The sequence below is a fragment of the Carassius carassius genome, chromosome 14 (assembly GCF_963082965.1).
Source record: "Carassius carassius chromosome 14, fCarCar2.1, whole genome shotgun sequence".
NCBI lineage: Eukaryota > Metazoa > Chordata > Actinopteri > Cypriniformes > Cyprinidae > Carassius > Carassius carassius.
In genome coordinates, this window is record NC_081768.1 from 26581682 (window position 1) to 26600601 (window position 18920).

At 39.2% G+C, this 18920-nt stretch overlaps 1 protein-coding gene across 1 annotated transcript; it reads right to left on the minus strand.

Annotated features, from left to right (window-relative positions):
- Positions 1-202: 202 nt before the first annotated feature.
- Positions 203-18472, minus strand: LOC132157545 (uncharacterized). The gene is made up of 6 exons (XM_059566919.1): positions 18359-18472; positions 18041-18199; positions 17780-17875; positions 4134-4215; positions 1132-1230; positions 203-336 (listed from the first exon to the last, which is right to left on the minus strand). Exons 1-6 carry the CDS (start codon positions 18458-18460, stop codon positions 203-205), a joined length of 672 nt encoding a protein of 223 aa, XP_059422902.1. The 5' UTR covers positions 18461-18472.
- Between the last annotated feature and the right edge of the window lie 448 nt (positions 18473-18920).

Here is an 18920-nt window from a genome sequence, read left to right on the forward strand (position 1 = left end):
ATAAACACAAAACAGTGCGACAGCCCCTCGTGAACGACTGTCGCACACAAACAAAAACCAAACACAAAATAAAGCCCAGGTCTGGTTGTCTCTCATCCTTCACTGTTGTCGCTCCTCTTTTGTATCCTTCCAATCTCCTCTGTGGGACTCGAGACCAGTGAGTGGAGCAGGTGTCGCTCATTTCCCATTCACTCCAGCAGCCTCACTCCGTTCCTACTGCTCTCAGCCCCGCCCCACTCAACACATACCCCAATAGCCCCTCGCAGGCCAGGGGGTACTCCTGAGACTGCGCTCTATTCCCCCTACCCTTCCCAGCTCTATTCCCCCCACCACTTCCTGCACACAAACAAAAACCAAACACAAAATAAAGCCTCAAGGGACTCAAGACCAGTGGGTGGAGCAGGTGTCGATCATTTCCTAATCACTCCACCCGCCCCACTCGTCACAATTATTATTAATTATTATTAATTATTATATGATTATAGATATATTAAAACCATTCAGGACTCAAACCAAGATGTGAGGTTGCAGTACTACCCACTGTGTCACAGTGCTCATTTGCACTTGTGAAAAAAAGAGGTTATTTTAATGGTAAAAAAAATGTAAAAACATACTATTTATGTTACAAACACGCCAGGTTCCACCTCCACTCATTCACAATGCACACCCTCACCTGAGTACTGAGCACTTCCACCTGACCCTCATCATCATCCAATCACCTCTGCACTTCAAATACCACACACACGCACTCAGTCAGCGTCCGGTCTCGTTCGCAACAAGGTCTTACCTGTATGCTAACTCTAAGGACTAACTCTATTTCTACTTACCTCTCTCCAGCGATCTCCTGAAGTTCCCAGCCATCTCCGTTCATGTGTGTGGTACACCTCCCTCCTTTGATGTCTCTACCCTGCTACTACGGATCACTTCATCACTGCCATACTCCATATCACTCTACCCAGCACTACCTGCTCCTCTGCTTGTGCCTCAATAAACTTTCTTTCTGTTATTCCTCAGCCTCCTGTGGTTTTCCGTAACAGAAGACCGGACCAACACCGACTGGCACAAGCATGAGCCTCACGGACCCCTTTCAAGACCTGGTCGATGCACTATGTAGGACACTCACCACTCTACCTGCATCCCCGACACCAGCGAGCACTTCCGCCAACAACGGCGCCCTACTCTGGTTCAGCGGAGGATTGTAGCGGTTTTCTTCTTCAATGCTCGCTGGTCCTGGAGATGCAACCGCACTTATACCCAACCGAAAGATCCAAGGTAGCATTCATAATTTCTCAACTGCAAGGTGTAGCACTTCTGTGGGCAGATTCAATTTGGACTCAGAATAACCCAGTTATCCAGTCTTATTCCAGCTTCATCCACCATTTCCAAGAAGTTTTTGGCAGACCAGCTTGGGACTCGTCAATTGGTGAGAAGCTGTATAAACTTAAACAGGGAAAAATGTCTGTCAATGAATATGCTCTTCAGTTCAGGACTCGAGCGGCCACCAGTGGATGGAACGAACAGGCCTTGCTAACTACCTACCGTCAGGGATTGGAACCTCGAGTGCGGTTGCATCTCGTTGCATACGAGGACACCATCGGGCTTGAATGGTTCATCCAACTTTCCATCCGCTTCGCCACCCGTATGCAGTCGTGCTTAGAAGAGCACCAGGGCCAGGCGTATTTACCCCCTTTCCATTCCGGAGGAGAAGGACATGGAATAATAAATCAAGGAGATGCTGGCCCAGGGTTACATTCATCCATCTACCTCCCCTGCTGCTTCGAGCTTCTTCTTCGTCGAAAAAAAGGAGGGAGGCTTACGACCCTGTATCGATTATCGGGCTCTTAACAACATAACTGTCAAATTCCGATATCCACTTCCCCTCGTCCCAGCTGCCCTGGAACATCTCCGTGGTGCCACTGTCTTCACCAAGTTGGACCTCCACTGCGCCTACAACCTCATCCGGATACGAGAGGGGGGCGAGTGGGAAACTGCCTTCATAACCCCTACTGGCCACTATGAGTACTGCGTGATGCCGTATGGACTTGTTAACGCCCCCTCCCTCTTCCAGGCTTTTATCCATGAGGTGCTCCGGGAGTTCCTCCATAAGTTCGTCCTCATCTACATTTGAAGATATCCTCATTTACTCCCGGAGCCTAGCGGAACATCGTCGACGAGGGGAAGGTGAATGCTGTAAGGAATTGGCCCACTCCTACCACCATCAAAGAACTCCAACGATTCCTTGGCTTTGCCAATTTCTACAGACAATTTCAATTTCTACATTTCTACAGTTCATCCAGAACTACAGTGCCATCACCAGCCCTCTCACTAGTCTCCTCCGAAATAAGCCAAAATCACTCTTGGACTCCAGCCGCCACAGAGGCCTTCAACACCCTCAAGAAGGCATTTACGACCGCTCCACTCCTGGTCCATCCTGACCCTGACCGACCCTTCGTCGTTGAAGTCGATGCCTCTACTACCAAAGTGGGAGTGGTCTTATCTCAGCAGCAGGAGAATCCCAGTCGCCTCCACCCATGCGCCGCCTTCTCCCGGAAGCTCAACTCGGCGGAGGTAAATTATGACATCGGCAACCATGAGCTGTCGGCCATCAGGTTGGCCCTGGAAGAATGGAGGCATTGGCTGAAGGGAGCCAAACACCCCTTTCTGGTTCTCACGGAGCACAAGAACCTAGAGTATCTTCGGGTCGCCAAGAGGTTAAATCCGAGACAAGCCCGCTGGGCACTATTCTTCACCCACTTCAACTTTACCATCTCGTATCGCACAGGGGCAAAGAACGTGAAGGCTGCCGAGACCCTTCCTCCAACCGATCCTGCTACCAACACCCCGCCGGGTTGCCCACCGGGACACCAGTACATCCCCAGGACACGCCGCACTCCACTCATTCACTCCGCTCAAACATTTCTTGGCACTGTTCACCCGGGGGGTCAATGAAACCCTCTCATTGCTAAGGGAATGCTTCTGGTGGCCCAACATGCCCTGGCATGTCAGAAGGTACGTGAACGGATGTACAGACTGTGCCGTCTCCAAAAGCCCACGCCATCTAACATCAGGCAAGCTCCATCCTCTGCCCGTCCCAAATCGCCCATGGTCACACCTAGGGGTGGATTTTATTACTGATCTTCCTCCTTCAGGTAATAATACCTGCATTCTTGTCATAGTGGATAGATTTTCTAAGTCATGTCATCTTCTCCCCCTGAAAGATCTGCCCACGGCCATGGAAACGGCCAAGTTATTTATTTAACCATGTCTTCAGGTACTTTGGCATCCCAGAAGACATCGTCTCAGACAGAGGTCCTCAGTTCATCTCCCGGGTATGGAAGGCATTCCATTCACTTCTAGGTGTGGCCATCAGTCTGTCCTCTGGATACCACCCACAATCGAACGGGCAGACGGAGAGGAAGGTTCAGGAGATTGGACGCTTCCTCCGTACCTTCTGTCATGGCCACCAGAACTCCTGGAACCAGTTCCTAGGGTGGGCCGAGTAAGCACAGAACTCCCTGCGACAACCTACCACCGGACTCACTCCATTCCAGTGCATGCTCGGCTACCAACCTCCACTCTTCCCCTGGTCAGGTGAACCCTCGGATGTCCCCGCCATCGACCACTGGTTCTGGGAGAGCGAGAGCTCCACCACCAACTCCAGCGGGCCCTACGCAGGCGCAGAATGACAGCCGACCTTTGCCGATCCGAGGACCCTACATACCAACCCGGTCAGAAGGTCTGGCTGTCCACCCGGGACAGCCGCCTGCCCTGCTGCAAGCTAAGTCCCAGATTCATTGGCCCATTCACCATCCTTGAGCAGATCAATCCGGTCACTTACAAACTACAATTACCACCTGAGTACCGGATTCACCCCACTTTCCATGTGTCTCTCCTGAAACCTCACCATCCCTCTGTTTCTCCCTCCACAGAACCGAAGCCCCCCCCCTCCACTCCTCCTAGAAGACGGTACTGCCTACGAAGTAAGAGACATCCTGGACTCCCGGTGGCGTGGTGGACAACTTGAATACCTGGTGGACTGGGAAGGATATGGTCCAGAGGAACGTTCATGGGTCCCACACAACGACATCCTGGATCCGAACTTACTAAACACCTTCCACTCCAGTCATCCTAACCGGCCAGCACCCAGAGGAAGAGGACATCCACCACGTCTTCGGGGTCCTTGGCACTCAGGAGCGGGCCATGGGGAGGGGGGTACTGTTACAAACACGCCAGGTTCCACCTCCACTCATTCACAATGCACGCCCTCACCTGAGTACTGAGCACTTCCACCTGACCCTCATCATCATCCAATCACCTCTGCACTTCAAATACCGCACACACGCACTCAGTCAGCATCTGTTCTCATTCGCAACAAGGTCTTACCTGTATGCTAACTCTAAGGACTAACTCTATCTCTACTTACGTCTCTCCAGCGATCTCCTGAAGTTCCCAGCCATCTCCGTGCATGTGTGTGGTACACCTCACTCCTTTGACGTCTCTACCCTGCTACTACAGATCACTTCATCACTGCCACACTCCATATCACTCTACCCAGCACTACCCGCTCCTCTGCTTGTGCCTCAATAAACTGCCTTTCTGTTATTCCTCAGCCTACTGTGGTGTTCCGTAACATATATTTATAAAAGTGCTATTATAATTACAATACATACTATTATACATATTATTGTAAAACATATAAGTACTATAATGTATTTAAATATATACAAGCACAAAAGAACAGATTTGGTACGTAAAAACAACAACACACAAACAAACAAATTGTCTAATAGTTTTGCTGATCCACTAGCATGCTTTTGGAGCAGGTGGACAGATGCCATCTGGTATGGTTGCAGAAAATCACAGCTTGCAGAATTTAATAAAGATTTTGTGTTTGTTGCCTCATCCCCCTTAAATGTAGGCTACACACCATCACTAAAACACAGCATGATAAAGGATGACATTGATGAATGTCTCATCTCCATCTGACTAAAGAAACATAATGAGAATTAAGTACACACATGAGATGATTACGATGATTTATGAGGAGCAGCATTTTTTGTGTAGTTGTAGCAAGGGGGAAACACATGGGGGGCAGTGTTACATGCTGTAGGCTGCTTCAACCTTTGGATACCAGAAATTTTTTTTTTTTTCTTTTTGTACAAAAACATGTTAACCTCGGATTTGCTGATGGGCATGTAGAGGGCATGTTAAGCTATTATTGCTTGATGTATTGCAATTATTATTGTTGTTGTTTCTATTGTTATTATTCAGTTTACTAGTGGACTGCATGCTTTTACATACAATCTGTAAAGTGGAGACCATGACACATTTAAAGAAAATAAAGTTAAACTAAATGGTACAGTAAATAGTATATGGAGTGAACTCAAAAACAAGGGAAAGAGTAGGATCCAAATGCAGATAATAATTTAAGTATGAGAACCAAAATAACCAAAATAACAAACCAGGGAACACAAGGAATAAAATAAAACACATCAGAGCACATTCACAAACATCCATCACTGTAAAGCCTGGTTGAAGTTTATTCATTTGATTTAGTAATATTCCCTTTATATTATTTTCAAATATTTTATTAATATATATTGTATGTGTATTGGTTTCCTCATATAATATTATTGTGATAAAAAAGGAAGAAAAATGTATAATTATGTGTTGAGTTAAAAGTACTTGCCGTTGTTAAGAGCGGGGATTGGTTAAACGCTGAAGGGGGCGGGAGGAGAGAAAAAACGTCATCTGGAAAGGAGAGGTGACGGCTGGAACTGGAAGAGAGAACGCGTCGGAGCGCTAGCTTGCTAAAAATACCATTCTATGACGGTTGTCCATAAGAGAACTGATCTAAAGTTGGTAATGTTGTTTGAACGTAAGGGGATAGCAATTTCCCCTTTGACTATGTGACTGAGTGGCGCACGATTCTTAAGAAACAGCGCTGGTCGCACGTGAGAGATTTGTGAGGTCATGTTTGTGGAAAACTACCGTGCATCGTTTCTCTTACCATATCCATAGAAGACATCTCAGAGTGGTTCCTCTGGCAACGTGGGACGAGTTGATTCTCGTCCCACGTTGGATTTGCGGCCAGTGGCTTTTGCTAGCAGAAAATTGAGACCAGCAGAATAAAGGTACTCTATTCATCAGCTGGAATTTCTTTAATTGAAATGGGCAGTCGTGGACAAATTCCATGATTACTTGTATGGGGCTAAGTTTCATGTCAGAACCGATAATAACCCACTCACATGTGTGTTGACGTCTGCTAAGCTGAATGCAACAGGCCACAGGTGGCTAGCAGCTCTTGCTACGTATGATTTTAGCATTCAGTATAGACCCGGAAAGAACAACACAGATGCTGATTTGTTGTCTAGGAGATTTGTGGATGAGGATGAAGCAAATAAGTGGAGGGACATACCTGTGTCTGGTGTAAAGTCCATATGTCAGCGGGTGAGTTCTCAGGTGTCCTTGGAAGTCAATCTCCGATATGTGGAACAGCTAGGAGCCCCTCCAGAGTCCATACCAGAAGCTTACGACTATCCCACCAGGTTGGAGCTAAATTCTTTACAGTTGCTGTCTCAGCCGGAGTTGGTTAAAGCTCAGAATGAAGATCCGACGGTGAGACAGGCGATAACTGCACTGAAGGAACGTAAGTGGTCAACCAAAATAACAGATCCCTAGGTGGTGGCATTGAGGCATGAAGCTGGAAAACTACTGATGAAAGATGGATTGCTTCAGCGAGTGCCCAGAAAGTCTGATAGAGAATTCTTTCAATTGGTTTTGCCCACCAAGTTCCGAGAAGTGGTTCTTAAAGCCATGCATGAGGATTGAGGTCATCTGGGGGTTGAAAGGATTACTGAACTTTTGAGAAATCGATTCTATTGGCCCAAGATGTCTCTTGATATATAAGAATATGTCAAGAACTGTGGAGCTTGCATCACTCGTAAAAGTCCATGTTTAAGAGCTGCTCCATTACATCAGATAACGAGTAGTGGACCAATGGATTTGGTTTGTATCGATTTTCTTTCTGTGGAGCCAGATTCAAAAGGTTTGGGCAACGTGTTAGTAATTACCGATCACTTCACACGTTATGCACAGGCGTTTCCCAGTAAGAATCAAAAAGCTCTTACTGTTACTAAAATACTGGTTGAGAAATACTTCATTCATTATGGTCTACCAGCACGCATTCACTCAGATAGGGTGACGGAGTGGCGCGCGATTCTTAAGAAACAGCGCTGGTCACACGTCAGAGATAAGTGAGGTCACGTTTGTGGAAAACTACCGTGCATCATTTCTCTTACCATATCCATAGAAGACATCCCAGATAGCGCCCTGAGATACCAGGGATTCTCAGTGGTTCCTCTGGCAACATGGGACGAGTTGATTGATCTGCCGTCAGTTCTTTGGACCGTGAACCCCCTTGCTGAAAGTCCGTCATGAAAGCCGGCTCGAACTAACAATCGGTAAGACAGCTGTGTTTTTTTGCTCATTGAGCGAAGTGGCAATCCATTTTGTGCCTCAACAATCCCCAGCACCGCATCAGGCCTGCAACAGGGAATTTATTTTATTTGGTTTGGCAAATTTGAGCATTGACACCCGGGTGTTTTGATTACTTTTGTGGTATGTTTATGTGAATAGTAACTGTTGTGTTGAGGCAACAAAGATTTGGTGAACTTGAATAGTAATTAACACAATAATATTTTCCTTGGTGATATTTGAAATATTTTGTGTATTTTCTGTTCATTTTATCTGTTTTATAAATCACCAGAGTGATATATTCTTCTCCATAGAGAATATTCATACATTGTTGTATTTGTGGATTTTTGAGTTTGAAGGTGGAAAGAACCTATTATTGTAAAATTTTGAAAGTTTGACTTTTATTTTATTTCCAATTGCTATTTGAATTTTATTTGAGTAAACTACTACTAAAGATACTATTTTACTTATAAGATTTTGTGGTTATTTTAGTCCGTTAATAAGCACACCAATATTGACATAAGTGTTTATTGAAATAAAGTTAATAATATTCAGAAGCTACTTAGAGAGATCTAACAATAAAATAGCTCAGGGCCCCTCCCACTTAAATCGGGGGAGGAGGGCGCTACAACTGGACATGATTCTACGATGATCACAGGAAACACTGAGCTTATATACAAAATGGGTAACAAGCTAACTAGACACAGTTGCACACAATAAAGGATTAATCAGCTAGACAACTAGTTCAACTAGAAAAGTACAAAGGATTGCAAACATGGCAGAGGGAATAAGGAACCAAACAGAGCAAACTACAAACTAAAAGTTCAACACAAAACTAGCACAAAGACTATAAAATACCTGACAGAGCCCCCCACCGAAGCAGCGACTTCCAGACAAAACAACAAAGCAAAAAATGAATTTCAAGAGGGTGGTGGAGCTGAGGAGGACTAGGGTGAGGCACAATGGGCCAAGCCTGTGTGGTGGACATGGGTCTGGAGATTCATCACTCATTTTCTGGGTTCAGGTCAGAGGACTGGGATGATTTTTTATCTGTTACTGTTTGATAGAATGCATGATGCCATATATGAACATTATGTCCACAACATTAAAACACGGTTTTGTACACGTGGGGTGGTCTTTCTTTTTTTATTTTTAAATTTTTTTTTACCCCTCTGTGCCAAACCCATCTTGAGTGTTAAGTGCTAAAAATATATACTTTTTTAGTTTCATGTGACCATAGAACACAGTCCCAATTTTTTTTTTTTTTTTTTCAGGAGAGGAAGTGACGTACAGTATAATATCTTATTTACATTGTGTCTACGTGTGACATTTAGCATTGAATGAATTCTGACTCTCTCACGCTTAATGTATAATAGTTGGCAGTCCTGTATCTTTTTATATATTTATTTATTAATATCTTAATTCATAATTAATATCTTAATATATTATTATATCTTATATTAACCATTTGGAAACACAAGCATCATCCGATTAGGCTCCTCCCAACGGCAGAGGTAGGTTTACAGGTCATTGTTTTCCTGTTTTTCAGCAAATTTCTTGCCTTCCCCACCCCCTTATGAATAACACATTTTTGTACATGATAAAAGCTCCTTGTTCTTCTCGATTTTACCAATGTGGGCACCCATAAAACAATACAAAACAGGCATTTTTAGTTTGTGCTAGCAATTCCTATATAGAAAAATCCCTCCAGATGCATTTCATGCCACAGCAATGATGTCATGTTCAACTAACCTATTCTTTGAATTTACTGTATGTATACATGTATTGTATTGTTTATTTCTTTTATTTATTTTGGTAATACTGATGTCAATTTATTTTAAATTTGATATACAATTGATTAGTTTATTTAGGTGTTTATGTATATGATTTCAATATAGAGGGCTTACTTTGCCTTTCAGGAGTTAGTTCTGGTCGGGGCCTCTGTGAGTAGGATCAACTTTGATGTCTTACTGTAAAATTTAATTTGTGGGTCAATAAACTCATTTTGTACATTTGTCTCCACCCTGGTTCTTGCTCCACTTTGGTCTCTTGCTTTGTCCTAGTTCACCACTCTACTGGCTCTGCCTCCAAACTGAGCAGGCTCATCAGACTCTGTTGTCTTACCAAAAAGGTGGCAAAAGTACTGAATAAAAGGGTACCATTAATTGAGGACAATGTAAGTTAAAAACAAATTCTCATTCTCCTGTTAGATTAGGTTTTGTAAATTTTTAAAACAAAAATGCAGACAACAATGCAGATTCATTTTCACAAGTTTCCTTATTCATATTTACCAAGGATATATACCTAATAATTGTGACCACTACTGTCAGCACTTTATCACTTTTGGCAAAGGATTGTAAAACAATGTCAATCCCACAATGCCTTGTGGAAGTTTATCTTCTGTAGGGAATGGACTGAAACCAGTCAGCTCCCCTCATTTTGTGGCAGTAGGCAGACACTCAATTGTATGGACTCAAGAGCCAGAAGCAATCTACACATGAGGATGGACAGTGGTATAATACTACATGACATTTTAAATATTGTGTGGAGGGCATGATTGTGCAGTAATTGAGGGTTACCATGGAGAAAATATGTTATGAATGTGAGGAATACAGAGTTATTAAAATCTGCCATCAGTCATTATTCTCACCAGACATCTCTCATGGCTGGATGTGGCAACAACCGACTCACCAGCCCTTATGCACATTGTGTAGAAAATGGAACAGTGAATGCTGAATGTCCACATAATGTCAGTTGACGCTGCTGTTTGCAGTATTAAGCCACTGTTTATTCTACAGGCTGAGGTTTCAGGTCGGAAACACAGGCCTATTTAATGGAAGTACATAAACGCTGATGTGAATGCTTGTCTATGTCTGTCCCATTGTACACTTACAGTGTACTCAAAGGGGCAATAGAGTTAGTTTCAAATGACATGCAATGCGTTTTGCATAATTATTTGCATGCATTTATACAATGTCCAAATATATATATATATATATATATATATATATATATATACTTTTTTTTTCAGACGCACTTACTCCGCATGTCTGTGAATCTTTTGTATAGATCATGTTATGTGTTCCATGTAGGTTGTTTAGAATCTGAGGTAGAAATTATTGACTAATGAATGATGTACTTGTTTATTTAAAGAAATGCTCAAACTAGTTAGAAAAACGTTTTCAATCATGTATATTATATGCACGTCAAAGACCATTTAGGTCTTTGGCAAATAGGTATTTTCTTTTTAATAATTGTTTTGAGAAGTACTTGGAATTTTAGCTAGCTAATATAGCTAGTGTGCAAAACTGGTCTTTCACTTGACTTGACATAAAAAGGAGAGACCTTTTGGTGTGTTTCTGCTCGAAATTCAGTTCAACATAATGCAACCTTTTCTCTGGAAGCCTCACAACAGAAGACCCACACGTTTTGGATGTCTTCCCTATTTAAAAACTTCCTAATATTTTAATAAAAAAATTATAGGTTGAGTTGTAGACGTCAGGTAAGATGACTGTATTGGATGTCTTACCATTCAGTAGAAGTAGACAGAAGAAAGCAACATAGCTGGAGGTGTTTGTTTATTTGCGTAGTCTGTCTGGCCTTTAGTTTTGCCATGCAAACTTTTAAGCTATACTATGCACCTACACACTAGGAAAAACCTCTGGCAAAGTTTAACAGCATGCATAATATTCATTTTGAGCTTGTGTTTTGAAAAACAGTTTGAACTCAAGTGGGAATACAGTAAATACATTTCTCAAAGGCCTGGCAAAAGTAAACAGCCTGTAGTTAATATATTAATATATTATATATATATATATAAATATATATATATATATATATATATATATATATATATATATATATATATATATAATGATGGTGTATGGTGTATATAGTGATGGTGTTACAAAAGATTTTTGTTTCATCAGTAGATGCATGAACTGAAAGTTCAACTGTGTCTCCTCTGTTAAAGAAACCTGTCTTTCATTCACTTGATCATAATCATTGTTTTCACCTATGTTATTAAGTTATTGATTGCACCACTGATTGGCACTTTTTAATCTCTGACCTGATTGTGTGTTGTGTGCACCTCAGGTCTAATCTATACTTAAAGTTTTCCAGATATTATCCTGTTTTTGTGTCTCTCCTCCCTGCTTTGTTCTGGGTTCACAAGCTCCAATTCTACTTGATAATTTAGAGGTCTCTCACCATGGCAACACTAGTTTGATTCTGAGATACAACAACAGTCTTGCATTATAAACCAAAAGTTTTAACACAATAAGGATGTCAAACATAGCAGTTTGTAGGGACACAGACTAGCAGAGTTTACAATAGCTCCCGCCCAAAATGTCACTTTACAATATATATATATATATATATATATATATATATATATATATATATATATATATATATATATATATATATATATTCATTTTTGTTTTATAAATCTATAATAATAATATTATGCTATAACTAATTGATATGGAGTGGGGTGGATATGAATCAAATTGACTGTTTTCCTTTAGAAGACTCAGATACAAGACTTTCTTTTCAGACTTCCTTTCATATCATTTTGTGTTCCAAAAAAAGAAGCCATGCCATACGAATTTGAATCTACGATAGGATGAGCAAAATATGATTATGGTTTTGAAAAAAAAAAAAAATAATAATAATAAGAAGAAAAAATAATGTGTGATAGACTAGAGGTTAGTTATCCAGTCTCTAACCATAGAAACCTGGGATTTATTCCCTAGCTGGGCACCCTAGTGTTAGACTTCCTCAGGCAATGTTTTTAATGGTCTGGAAAACAAAACTATTTCAAAACAGACCAAAAATGAAGGAATATTAAATATTCCATAAAATGATTGATCATCTGACACAGCAATGAATGTGTTCATAAAAATGACTGGTCATACAGCAGAAACAATGTTCTATGTTCTGCTGCCTCATTACACCCCCATAATATAATATGGGGGATAGGGGCTAGTTGTCACAGCAAAGTTTAATATATGGCTATAGGTATATAATGATACATTTTCTTAATCTTCATAAATACAGATTATTAATGCAATATGTATTTAACACTATATTACACACAATATGGTCAAAATACACAAACTGTAGACTTCATAATATTCATAATATTATAAATTTGACTGCACTGACACGTGGATGAGAACAAAACTTGAAACTAATTTAGCTGAATAGTTATAATTGTAGAGTTTTTTTTTTTCATATAGCAGAATCAAATTAGTTTCATAACTGATGAATTTGCAACTTTGCCATATTATTGAACTGAACTAAATCAACACTGAACTGACTTGAGCTGAATAACACTTCAGAGCCGCTTTATAGCTGACTTGAATTTGCTTCATAACTAATGACCTTTGCAACATTTCAAGTGAATTGTGCAGAATTTAGAGCTTTAAATCTGAAATTTGCGGTCAAACAATATGCTATAAAAGCTATAAAATCTAAATGCAACTTGACCTGACAAAATATAATTTGTCCATTTACCCAATATATAATATTTAATCTTTATGGCCTTAACACCTTGTTGAGCAAAATAATTTGGTCTTCTATAAATGAAGACTTACTAAATATATCCACTATGAGAAGCTTTTGGGAGTTATTGCTTCCTTTGATATGCTGTATCATGCACTTTGTATAAAAGGCCCTAGTGGATTACACTTCTGAGAGCTGTGAGCTGTCACGTTTATTGAGCCCAGCAGCGCTCCTTACGGATTCACATCTATCTTTCCATCCTTATATCTGTCATAGCTGGAGACCACCCTATCTCCCCTCCCCACCTCTGATAATGCATGTCACTTCTCATCTATATCATACATAGGTTCTGACAGTGGAAGATGACACATCATTAGCATTCAGCTGTGCGTAGAGAGTGGAAAGCTTGGCAGGTGTGACTTTTTTTGTTGAACATGACAGTCATATGGGATTATAAATTACATGGGAATAGCATTACTGCTGTTTTGAGACAGTGGCTCATGAATTGTTTTAGAAAGCACATCTCTATTGGGGAAGCAAGCTGATAATGTATCATTGAAGGGTATGTAGTGTGAAGCTGGGCGGAAATCTAATGGACAACATCTTAATAAGTGAGGCTAGACTCAGGTTCATGCTCCCATGGGCAATTTGGAATAACTCTTCTGGAAAGAGCCAGCATGAGAAGGGATGATTGCTCGTTAGAGTAAATGCCATGAAGTTATTGCTTATTCAGTTCTCCTGGCTATAGCCAGGTTAACTTCTCATTTACCTGGGATTTAAAATGATTCATTTCTTATCTAGAAAGTTCAAAGATTCAAACCATGCACTGTAATTCATGCAAAACTATTTCACCATAGTCATAGATTACACATTGTTTGAAAAAGTGGTGAGGGCAGTTGACAAACACACAGTTTTTAACTTCAAGAAAGGACAAAGGCTAACATTAATTATTAACTAGGTTATGCACAAATAATTTTAATAAAAAAGCATAATTACAAACCTATATTCTTTTTTTTCTGAAAAAAATTAAAATAAAAAAATACATTTTGAAGGATTGTAAAAACCAAGTTTTTGTCACCACTGACTTCCATTGTATGAAATCAAACAAACCTTAATCCCTTAAAGAAAAACACATTAACTTCACATGTGCAGCCACGTTAAAATTGCATGTGAAATATGCAAAACATACTATATCAAATGTGGTTTTGGAACATTTTCATGGTGTAAAATTGTGAAACCCATGTAATCGCATTTCCACATGTTCATATATTGCCCACATGTGTCCAAATTTGTTCATATGTGTTCATATGTAACCGCATGGGTTTCACACATTTACACCATAAAAATGTTCCAAAACCACATTTCACATGTGTTTTACATGTATTTCAAATGTGATTTTAACATGTGAAGCTCTTGTTGTTTTTCTGTAAGTGAACTAAAATGTTAAACATTTTCACAGAGAATAATTTAAAGAGAATGATTTCAATAAATTTAATTTAATTTAAATGAACGATCTGGCAATTTCTGTCACATTATTTTGTTTCTCAGTTGATACACTGTAAAATCCAATAAGTAAACCTTACTTACAAAAAGCATGCAAACCGATTGCCTTGAAAAAAACAAGTAAGGTGAAATAGGAATAGTATGTAGAACTAACAAGTGCCTGTGTAGTATTGTACACTTACAAGAGAGTTCCAGTAACTTAAAACAAATTTGTATGGTATACTTAATCATTTACTTTAGATGTACTTGTCTTAGTATATACTACTCAGAATTACTATTTTAAACAACTAAATAATTTCAAGTAAAATTCACTTTGTGAGTATTCCTAACTTATTTATGCAAGTTGTGCTAAGGTGATGTTTTATACAACTTGGAATTACAGAGTTTACTTTACTTCAAAGGCAATCCAGTTTACTTGTTAAAACCATGCAAACTGATTGCCTTAAAAAAACCAAGCAAGCGTTACTCAAATAACTTAAGTGCTAACAATCATCTATTATAAATAACAGAGAATAGGTTCAAAATTTTTCAAAGATAAAATTTGAATCTGGACAAATAAATTAAAGGCAATGATACAATTCAAAGGTAAATATATTTATTTTTCTTAATTGACACATGCCTTTTGGGTACTTCAAATTTAAAGCATAAAACAGACCAAACAAGATGCAAATTGCCTGAGACAGATTCTGCAGATTATCCAGTACTATACCTCCCTCCACAATGACTGCAGTAGACACTGGGTCAAGGTACAGTTTGTTTGGAATGAGAGGTTCTTTTTCAGGGGCGGACTGGCCATCTGGAGCACCGGGACTTTTCCCGGTGGGCCGCTAGCCAATGTGGGCCGGCCCACCCAGTACACAAATATATATATATATATATATATAATTTTTTTTTTTAATTGACGGAAATCATAATATTACATCTCTTTTCTACGCAAATGGATGAGTGAGTCGATCGCACAGCCAACAAGCGCATTTTCGTCTAATTTAGAGAGAGACAGATTCATCTGGTACAGCGAATTTCTCTGAACAGCAGGCCACTGTATACGTTCACTTAAAACATAACCGACTGTGTTTACGAGAATACTTGCAGAGACAATTATTTTGAAATAATTGTGTGTGTATTTGTTCATTCAGAAGTTACGATACCCAAAAGATGAATTAATTCTTTGTACACGCATTGTCTGAAATGCTGCTCACAGCGCGTGCTTTGAACGAGTGCGTGCAAGCTTCGAACGCGCGCAAATTGTTTAAAAAAGTTGAATCAGCAAGATTTAGAAACAGGTGAAAACGATCAACTACGATACATTTCACCCCTCCAAGCGAGTGAACAACGCGAATTTTAAATCGCTATACACGATAGCCCGTCGGGAAGAGCAGTGATACATTTTGGAGCCCGACTGCAAAACACAATAGCCCCTGGACGTCGGGCTAGCGATTTTGCGAGCCCTGCACCTCAGATCTATCCAGTTTGTGAACCACTGGTTTCCACAATGTTTTCGTTAAACAAAATAAATGATTATTTTAAAAGATTTACTCAAGAGAATAATCTGTTCACGAATCGGATCATGAACTTATATTACCGCATATTCATGCATCTGTTAACTGAATGCAAAGTGTGAGTTCTAGGAGAATGTTTGTCTCGTGATGAACATGTATCGCTCACTAGGAGTCGCTAAATGAACAGCTGCAGCACGCAGGTTATCTTTTTTTTTTTTTTTTTTTTCAATGGAGGATCAGTTGCCCTATTGGTTAAAATCCCCAAACAGTATACTTAAATATCAAATAAATAAATTACATCAAAACAGGGGCGTTTGCGTTTTGATGTGGTGGGCTGCTGTGGGCCAGAAAGTCCAGGGCCACTTTTTGGTCCCAGTCCGCCCCTGTTCTTCTTCATCAATGACAGTCAGCACCCCAACGGACACTTGTGGCCAGCCATCAACATCACATGCCTGAATAAAACCAAACAAGAAAAATATTACAACAGGGAAACATGAAAATCCACAGTTTTACATCATATCTATCTATCTATCTATCTATCTATCTATCTATCTATCTATCTATCTATCTATCTATCTATCTATCTATCTATCTATCTATCTATCTGTCTGTCTGTCTATCTGTCTGTCTCTATTTATCTATCTGTCTGTCTCTATTTATCTCTGTCTCTTTCTATCAATCTATCTGTATCTATCTATGTCTCAATCTATCTATCTATCTATCTATCTATCTATCTATCTATCTATCTATCTATCTATCTATCTATCTATCTATCTATCTATCGATCAATCTGTCTCTATCTGTCTATCTGTCTATCTATCTATCTATCTATCTATCTATCTATCTATCTATCTATCTATCTGTCTGTCTGTCTGTCTATCTATCTATCTATCTATCTATCTATCTATCTATCTATCTATCGATCAATCTGTCTCTATCTGTCTATCTATCTATCGCTGTCTGTCTGTATTGTTATTTATTTAAGTTTATTATAAAGTTGATAATAATTCCCTTGCATTTTCCTATAATTTGTCATCTTTTTTTATCATTTGTGCTGTAATGCTGCATATGAATGCTATTTTGTCCTTCTATTTAACACAGTCTTTAAACTAATTGCTGGAGGTTTGTCATTTTGTAAATGCTTTAACACCATAGACCAAGACCCACTGTGTTCTACTACTGGTCTCAATTGTTACCAGACATAAGATTTTTTCATGGACTTTTCAATATTTTTTTTTTTTTTACTTAATTGACGTTGATTGTTTAATATCCTTACAAATACAATACACATTTGGTAACACTTACAGGTTCATTAGTTAACATGAACTAAAAATTAATTGCACTTATAAGGATGCACTTTATCTTGTATGGTAATGTTAATTTCAGCATTTACAAATGCTTTATTAAAATCTTGTTAACATTAGTTAATGCACTGTGAACTAACTTTTATATTATATAAATGCTATGAAAATAAAGGTAAAGTTTTCCTGATTTATTTTCTCTGATCACCCTTCTAGCTTACACTGAATTGCCACATTTGGGAGCCTTTGTCTTTTTACTGCACTCATAGGATGTAATCAATATTAATCTTAAGTGTTGTCTCAATAAAAGGGCATACACTACCGGTCAAAAGTTCGGAAAAGGGTAGTTTATTCATTTTTTAAAGAAATGCTGTATTATTGTAATACTTAAAAAAAATTACTAGCTTTCGGAGCACAGAAGTGCAATTGATGACAATTCTTATTTTCTTGGGAGAAGTAACCCTTTTAAATTTTTTTACTATGAGAACTTACATTGCAAGTGTTGTAGAAGTTACTGGCATCATCACCAAGCAGGATAGGTAAGCCCCGGAGCACAAGAGTGCGCATTGCTGTCACATCTGCTTCTTTCTAGAAGTAGATGGAAAAAAAAAGAGATCAAGTTCAAGATCATGAAACTTTAAAGCTACAGTAAAAATAAATTAGCTTACTTCACCCAAAGATTTAAATTCTGTCATTAATTATATTAATTCTGTCACAGAATAATAAACAAAATTAAGGCTGAAGTAAACTCACCCCTATATTCATTTGCTGCATAAGCTCATCCAATTTCTCTCCAACGGTCCCTGTATTGGACTTGAAGATTGTGACAAAGCGTGGTGTGTAGCGATCCACAGCACCATAAAAGTTACTCTGCAGATCTGTGGTGACTATCCTGTTAAACTCTGCAAACACCTACACATGCAACAAAAAAAGAAAAAAAGAAAAGACTGAGGGTTGGGACAGTGTGGACATTTGTTAATGTTTGGTCAGGGCTACAGGCCAATTCTAAAGACAAACCTAAACAGAATGCAGTTTCTCATGGTTGAAAAAGGAATATGAATAAGTACTTACTTGTCTCTCTGTAAAAAGTGCTGGCCACCGCTCCATCAATGTTTTCACTGGAGTTTCTGCATCCACAATCTCATGTCTTGGCATTGAGAAGGTCAGGTCCATCTTTGATGCAATGAAAGTAAACTTTCATGTGATATTAAGATTTCTTTGTTTAACATCACTTAACATTACTAAGTTTCTTATCATGTTAGAAGACGGATCATTATATCAGCAGTGATATAAAACAGTTGAGTTTGAGTAAAGAAACATTTTACAGTGCTTGTATTATATTCTTAATTTACTGAACTTAAAAATAATAGTATAATGTTACTGTGAAATCACAAAACATGTCAAAAATAATCACAAACGTCATCTCAGCATAAGCTGCAAGTTACATTTAACAGTAAATGTTGCCATTTCAACAGATTTGTAACGTTAATCATTTATAAACCAAAGCCAACAGATGGGAATGCATCAGGGAAAATGGTAAAATAGAAAACCATAATTGTATTTGGAACCATTAAAACTATTTTTAGTCAATCCAGGAACCGTTGTGGTACCTGATAGTTTTATATGTAAAAAA